We start from the raw sequence: 7,269 nt of genomic DNA, 5'->3' as shown, positions 1-7,269 counted from the left end.
CCCTCACCTCATCCTCTGATTTCATAAGTGAACAGAGAGGCCTGGCATTTTGAGGCTCTGTCCCCAGCATGACATTCTCAGAGGAGAATCTTTTGGCTGACCTCAGGTAGAGCAACAAACTGACCTCCACCTGTGACTTCAAAACATGGGCAGAGTTCAGTTAAGAAATCAGCACAATTCCAAGAAAAAGGCAAACATCATTCCATTTATTTTTCTCCTGATTCATCTTATGCCAATACCCAGACTGAATGAATAGCAGGCAGCGAGGATGCAGGTCCCCAGACAAGCAGATTCTCAAGATGCCTTCTTCTGTTCCCTTCCCTTCCCACAAGGGGCTCTAGTATTGCTTGGATCTGGTGATGGTATCTCTGGAGAAGAAGCTGGAGGCCAGCCTCGCTCCCCTGGAGACTGGTTCATATGGCTGCTACCTTCGAAAACTGGGGGATCAAACGGCCCTGAAGGAGTGACTGCTTTCTTGTCCAAGGGCATCCCTTGCCCTGCTCTACTTCCTGAAGCCTTCAGCAGTCAGGTCTTCCTAATTCCCTTCCGGGTCTTAGGAACCTCCTACTGTTGGCACAAGAGCAGCTCAGACAAGAACATGCCAGAGGCCTAGCCTTGCAAGCCCATCAGAAAAGCCAGGGTGTACTAGACAGCCCGAGGACACTGGTTTTGGTCCAGAAAATTTGTGTCTGGAGACTCTTTGCTAATTGATGCCCTTGGAAACCTGCCAAGTGTAACTAGGATTGCTTCAGTTTGGACAGGTCAGGGGTGGGTCAGCGGAATGAGCTGTGGCCTTGTGTGGTGTGGCCTCTGGTGCCCTTGCACACCCTTCCGGCCCTCCTATTTCATTGACCTCTTCCTCTACATTCTCCTCCTTGTCCTCCCCATCTTCCTCGCTGTCAGAATCCTCATACAAGTTGATGGTGGCCTGGACGGGGAAATTCTGTAGTAGCATCTCTCCAGCACTGTACAGGTAGTCAAAGGAGCGGGATCTCGGCCAGAAGAGCCTGCGGGTAAAGGAGAAACAGGGCGCCTAACTTAGTAGAGGGACCAGTAGGGGCAAGAAGGAAGAAGACCCTTAGAGCTGCTTGCTAGCTTCAGGAAGAGTCTTAGAGGGAAAGGAAGAAGTAACTCTGGCTCAAATTATTTGCAACTGTTACAAAATGGTTCCAGGAAGGAATGTCACCTCTGACAGACCTAGAACTGTGGCAGAGGGTAAGCCACCTCAGCGTCTCTCAGTTCTAGCGCTGACATCACTCACCACTCCAGCCCTTCTTTTCCTATTAAGGAAGAATTCTGTGATTGCTCAGGGTCCCAGGATTTTACCCTTAGGTCACAGTGACGGGAAGTCCTCTGGGGCAAGTCACTTTGGCCTCCTCTCATGGTCTCTTTCCTCCTGAGTCATGGCTTTGTCATGAGCAGGCACAGTGCTCGGGGCTGTTTGTCACATTCTGAACTCGAACACCAGAGGCTTACCTGACAGGGTGACGGAACCCAGCCGCGGCCTTGGTGACCTCCGCAGCTGATGCCTCAGCAGCAGCCTGTCCAAAGCAAAAAAAGCTAGTATGTGGTTAAAGTGCCTCTCCCCCATCGAGGGGCAGAGATCTGCCAGTTCGGACAAACTGCAAAAGACTCTAGGCATCTCTTGAGATGTCACCTCCCAGCCCGGCCCTGCAGCAAGGGGTCAGTCTTAGATCTTGGTAAAACGTAAGCAGAGTTGTGGGGCTGGTTTTCTTCCCTGCCCCTGTTCCCGGGCCTGTTTGGAGGCTGTCCATGGGACAAAGTTCCCTCAGAGGACAAAACATTCACGGAGCAGCAGGGGAGAGCAGGGGGCCAAGGGATCGAGAGACCGGAGTCCAGCATCAGTGAGGAGTCCAGCCCAGGTCCCTTACCCACTAGAAGCTTTGCTCTCCCAATCTCGTTTGTTGTGGAAACCTTGGCCCTGCCCTCCTCCCAGAGCTGCAGTGGCAATAGAATGTTAACAGAGTGGGCATGATGCTGCCCCAGATGAGCAGCTTTGGGATGAAGGCAGGCGACGTCTGAGAAGGGATATGGCTGTAAGGGCCCGTGTAAATATGTCACAGGGTTTCAAACTCACCAAGTCCACCGGCATCCTCACCTGCCTTGGTTGGTCATTGGCGGAGGGCAGCCAGGGTCTCCAAAGACGTGTTTCTCTAGAGCAAACAGAAAAGATCAATTAGTAGAGAAAGAGGCCTAAATGTAGGTTTCCTCTGGTCACAGAAGTGGCCTCCTAAAAGCTTAGCTCAAGCCATCTGCTCCAGAACACCTTTTGTCCCTTAACTACTAAATCAGTACTCCTATCCCACAATTCTGTTATTGTCTGCCTGCGCCCCTGAAGCTGAAAGATACGTATGGGTATATCTGAAACCTCAGTCCCTACTAGGATGTCCCATACACAGGAGGGACTTAAAAGTGTTTTGAATATGAATGTGAAATATGTGGAGGAGAGAACGCCCATTGTATGGGGAGCATCTTGCTACCTACTTCCTGCACCAAGTAGTAGTGAACAGAATTATGCTGTTTTCCTAGCTGGAGAAAAGACCCAGAATAGTCCTGGGCCCATTGCTTCTCCTCTAGACTTCTAGAGGCAAGTAAAAGGAAATAAGAAACTTGTGGCATGAAAAGGACATGAGGCAGCACCCCAACCAAAGGCCTCTTTAGACTTTGTCCCTTTCACCTTATGTCACCTGCCACCATCTAGGTCCCAAAGTCCAGGCTGCACTAAGCCCAATTTCCACGGCAACTTCTCCTGTTCCCTCAGGGAATTGTAGACTATCCCATGAGGGTCAGGCTACTTGGCTTTCTGCTTTGGCAATGTCCACTGTCTCTCAGCCCACTCCTGTCACCTGGAGTGACGAGTGAGTCCAGCTGAAGGTATAGAGGAAGGTTGGAGGCTCTTTGGTGTCTCCCCCTTCAAAGAGAACAGGGCCAACACCATCGGGGCCGTCCTACCTTCTCCCAGCTTTATCTCCCTAAGCCTGAGTTCAGGCTGTCAAAGGCCAAGCTCCACTTACCTTTCATTCCCAGAAACTTCTCGTCCACCGATTTGTGCCTGGACGGGGGCTTGGGCCGGGGCCAGGCCAGGGGGAGCAACAGCAGGAGCAGCAGGATCCATCCTTGGGACACCAAGGCAGGCGACTGTGACTCTTCCAGTTCTCAGAACCTTCTGCACTCGTTCGCCTTTTCCCCCAGAGACCCTTTTATAAGGCCCGCCTTGACTCATCAGTTATTCAGGCGGAGCAGGGGGTGGGGGAATGTGGGCTGGTTGTGAAAATTTAGGGAGGGGGCTCGTGGAGAGAGAGCTATGTTCTTGGGTGTGAAATCTCTCCCAGTTCAATAAACAGGGTCCAGGTGAAGGTGAGGGGTCTGCTTAGCTCCAAGGCAGAAAGGAAAACAAAGAAGGGGCGAATTTCACACCATTTGTGTTATTTCCCCAGGCAGCATCAAGGCCCAAGGTGGGAAGGAGGGGTGCTCATTAGCACCCAAAGGCACCCAGGCTTGGCTGGGACAGGGGGCTGAATACTTGGGCCTTTTAGCAAAGTTGGGTCCCAGTGAGAAAAGAAGGCTGCCAGCTCTAAGGAGAGTGAAGCACTCACCCGGTATTTCAGCTCAAATCCCAAGTAGATTTGCCAGGTGGACCTGATACAGGGTCACTGCCATGAAGCCTGCCACGTGGCTTCAGATAAAGAGGGGTTCTGGGGGGAGCAGGTCCAATCTCTTGCAGAGTGAACCCCAAGTCACCTTTCAATGCCTCCCCACACCCTTCCTCACTGCTCAGTTGACTTGCAAGAGTGTCTAAAGCCCCTCTCTGGCCTCAGCAGAAAGCTGTGTGGTGTGGGGAGCAGGCCCGGGGAGTTTGCAGGGCAGATTCCAAATGGCACAGCTCAGCTTCTGGTTTGGGAGCCCAGGTGCTGGAGACTGGGAGGGTTTCTGCCCAGCACTGTGCCGCCAAAGGACCATCCCAGGCCTCAGTCCTCTCACGTGAGATGAGGCTGCTGGCCCAGTGGTCCCCAAGGACCTGCCAGCCTGAGCACTCTGTGACAAGAGCTGGGGAGTGAATACTGACCCCAGCAAGCCAAAAGGTTGGAGCAGAGCGCTTGGTGTTTGCCACCTTTTGGGCCTTAGCCAAAAAGCTTCCAGTTACACCAACTGGCAGGCACTTTATGCTTAGAGGTTTCAAAAATATTCCTCCTGACCTCAGTGGCCAGCACCTGCCTAGATTTAGTGTCTTGGATGTTCATCACAGCCTGGTTTGTAATGTTCAAAAATTAGAAACAATCTCAGTGTCCAGTCATAGGAAACCCGTTAGTTTTATTAATTGTGGTCAATCCTTGTAATCACACACTAAGCAGACAGTCAAAATTGGGGTACCAATGCAGCGAATTGGGAAAGGCGGATGCTAACGAGTGTGACTCAGCTCCCACCTCCAAGCCCTCGGAATTCCAGCCACACTGTGATCTGTACAGAAAAAAAAAAAAGTCCGGGCCAGAGCTGAGAATATGGCTTAGCGGTGGAGCATGGCCACAGCAGGGTTTGACCCCTACTCCAGAAGAGCAATGAAGAAAACAGCTCCATATGAAGAAGAGTGCCTTGGTGGAAGAATCTGTAAACAGCTAATGCGGTCAAGAGTGAACTACGTAAGTTTCGAAAACGTCACTCAGGATGATCCCATTGTGATAAGGGAACCATCTGGAATGTAGAGTATGCACAGAAAAAAACTAGGCCAGGTAGAAAGAGAGATGCTGCCGCTGTCGGCTCAGGGAGGAAGAGAGCAAGGTGGGGTGTTCCTTTCTTCTTTTTGATGTTGTGATGTTTGTAAGCAATTTCCACAGCTGATCTGATATTGTTTAGCAAACAAAAAGTAAAAACAAAGACACAAAGTTGAGTGGGTATGGATTGGGGGCAGATCTGGAAGGGGATGAGGGGCTGAAAAATATGATGTATGGAATTCTCAATTAAAAATTTAAAAAAAATGTTGGGCTGGGTGCTGGTGGTACAGGCCTTTAATCCCAGCACTCTGGAGGCAGAGGTGAGTGGATCTCTGTGAGGCCAGGAGGGAAGCCTGGTCTACAAGAGCTAGTTCCAGGACAGCCAGGGGCTGTTACACAGAGAAGCCCTGTCTCGGAAAAAAGAATGTGTGTGTATGTATGTGAACATTTTGTTCACATAGTCTTTATGTGAACAACTAATTTATAAAATTGTACATATTTTTAAAATATAAACAAAGAAAAAACATCTATCTGTGAAGCAGAAAAAACTCTTAGAGAGATGGCAGCCATCTTGAAATACCTGAGGTTTAGACTGAAGTGAATTCTACTTTTCTGTGCGACTTCCAAGGCCAAGCTCGAGAGAGGCCCCAGGATGGCAGCTACAGGAAGACTCATTTTGGCTCAATCAAAGGAAAAGTTTCTAAAGGCTCGACCACCTAAAGGCCTGGCACTGTACCTACTGTCCCCAAACAGAGGTTTATTTTATGAGATGCATGGAGTCCTGTGGGATGTGCTACCTCAGACTGGGGAAAGCTCTCTGATGCTGAACTTTGTTAAGTGGGAGCTACGGGCTGTATCCTCAACGGGGGGGTGGGGATCCTGTAGAAATTTGCTCAAAGGAGGGAGAAGGAACCAGGAAAAGGAACAAAGCCAAAAGGACTGGGCTGAAAAGAGACAGCATGCAAAGTGAACAGAACCCAGGTTATATTATCACACCCTCAAATCACAATGACCTCTGACAAAAGCAGGAGGTCAGAGGGAAAGGGGGAGGACACACATTTCTCTGGAGATCCCAGGTCACACTCAACCTGACTTAGTCATATCACCCACCATGCCACCTTTGACCTTGAAACTGTATTTCTCCAGCCACTTCCTTCTCACCAAAGCAGGCCTCACAGGATGCCTGTACTCAGCTTCCAGCTACGCTCCTGACTCTGCGGCAGCCTTCAGTCCTGTCTCCGCAACTCTTAGTTCTCCCTATACAACTGTTGCCTCCTAAGATGCAGCTTAGCATCACCCAGCCATGGAGGAGATGAAGGCATTGGCCTCCGTTGTGGGATAAAGGCCTGTTGCTGAGCCAAAATATCAGGGCCTGCCCGTTCTCTCTAGTACCTAGTACGTGGTCAAACAGATAGCAGGAAAGACCAGGATAATCCAAACAAGGGAACTTCCAATCAAAGCAATTAAGATAACAACTAATTTCTCTATCAATTACAGTGTTCAAGGGTTATCCTTGACTGTCCGGACTTTTCTGAGAGGAGTTAGGCACATGCTCTGGGCCAGACACTTCGTTAGGCCCTGCTTGGCAAGAAGATGGGCTAGAATGAGGAAGGTGCTATGGCTCCTGCCCCAAGGTGCTCACAGCTTAGAGGGTGGAGGAAGACAGGCTTAATCAGCCTCTGCCAAACCGGAACCCCTCCACTAACCTCAGACAGGTTCCCCTGTCAAGGCCTCAGAGCAGCCTCCACGTTTCTCTGGGCCTCATTCCAAATTTCCTTCAGTTCCCTACCATGTTCCTGCCGCACCCTTCTCCCTCCTACTTCCCTGAGAAAACAGAGGCCTTCAAGCATGGGTTACTTCAGTGCCCTGCCCCAATCCCCAAAATGGGTTTGCCTCTCCAACGTCTTTTCCCACCCTCCACCCTAACAAGGGACAAGGTGCCCCTTTTGTTAAAGGCTAATCCTCCCTGCCCCCCCCCACTGCCATGGCCTGGCCTCATCCACTGTCTTCTGGACCCTCTCTCCAGGACAGTATCCTCTTTCCCTTCAGGAATACTCCACTTCCCTACACCAGAGTGTAAAATATCTGTTGCTGCTACTCACCCCTGTTCTCTCTCCATCACTTCCTTTCTCTTCCTGCCTGCTTACCACCCTCTTTTCTTTTCTTTCCGTGGCTCTCACGTGTGTTGAAAGGAGAGCCTAACTTCTAGGCTTTCCTCAGCTTCCCAGTCACACCTCAGCCAATGGCAATTTGGCTCCAGTTCCATCATCCCAGTGAAGAGGCCCCGACAAAGGTCACCAATGACCTCCTAATTGGCAAATCTGATGAAATCTCTGAACTGTAGCTCCTCTTTTTAGTCCATCCCCTTGCTATGCAATGCCCAGCAATAGCCACTGTTAGACAAGCAAATCCATCTTCCTCTTTTGACCTCCATGACCAACCACACCCCCTTCTTTCTCTCGCTCCCTCATCCCCTCTTCTCCTTCCTCTCTCCTGGAAATTGAACCTCAATTCTTCTCTTCTTATTGTTTTGGAATTT

General features: G+C 50.4%; 1 protein-coding gene across 1 annotated transcript; it reads right to left on the bottom strand.

Annotated features, from left to right (window-relative positions):
• Positions 1 to 748: 748 nt before the first annotated feature.
• Positions 749 to 3,136, bottom strand: Ripply1 (ripply transcriptional repressor 1). Its single transcript, XM_005367391.2, has 4 exons — positions 3,036 to 3,136; positions 2,099 to 2,174; positions 1,477 to 1,541; positions 749 to 1,007 (listed from the first exon to the last, which is right to left on the bottom strand). The coding sequence occupies exons 1-4, from the start codon at positions 3,134 to 3,136 to the stop codon at positions 749 to 751; spliced, it is 501 nt and encodes a 166-aa protein (XP_005367448.2).
• Positions 3,137 to 7,269: the final 4,133 nt, after the last annotated feature.

Source organism: Microtus ochrogaster, unplaced genomic scaffold, assembly GCF_000317375.1.
Source record: "Microtus ochrogaster isolate Prairie Vole_2 unplaced genomic scaffold, MicOch1.0 UNK17, whole genome shotgun sequence".
Taxonomy (NCBI): domain Eukaryota; kingdom Metazoa; phylum Chordata; class Mammalia; order Rodentia; family Cricetidae; genus Microtus; species Microtus ochrogaster.
Note: the sequence above shows the minus strand (reverse complement) of the source record. Positions and strands in the feature narration are given on the sequence as shown.

Bases quoted from the DNA above. Each gene is read 5' to 3' on its own strand.
- Ripply1 (XM_005367391.2), bottom strand. From the start codon at position 3,136: ATGGATCCTGCTGCTCCTGCTGTTGCTCCCCCTGGCCTGGCCCCGGCC. The intron at 1,542-2,098 runs GTGAGTTTGAAA...TGCTTTGGACAG, and splicing joins TGAGGATGCCGGTGGACTTG to GCTGCTGCTGAGGCATCAGC. The intron at 1,008-1,476 runs GTAAGCCTCTGG...CTTTACCCGCAG, and splicing joins GGGTTCCGTCACCCTGTCAG to GCTCTTCTGGCCGAGATCCC.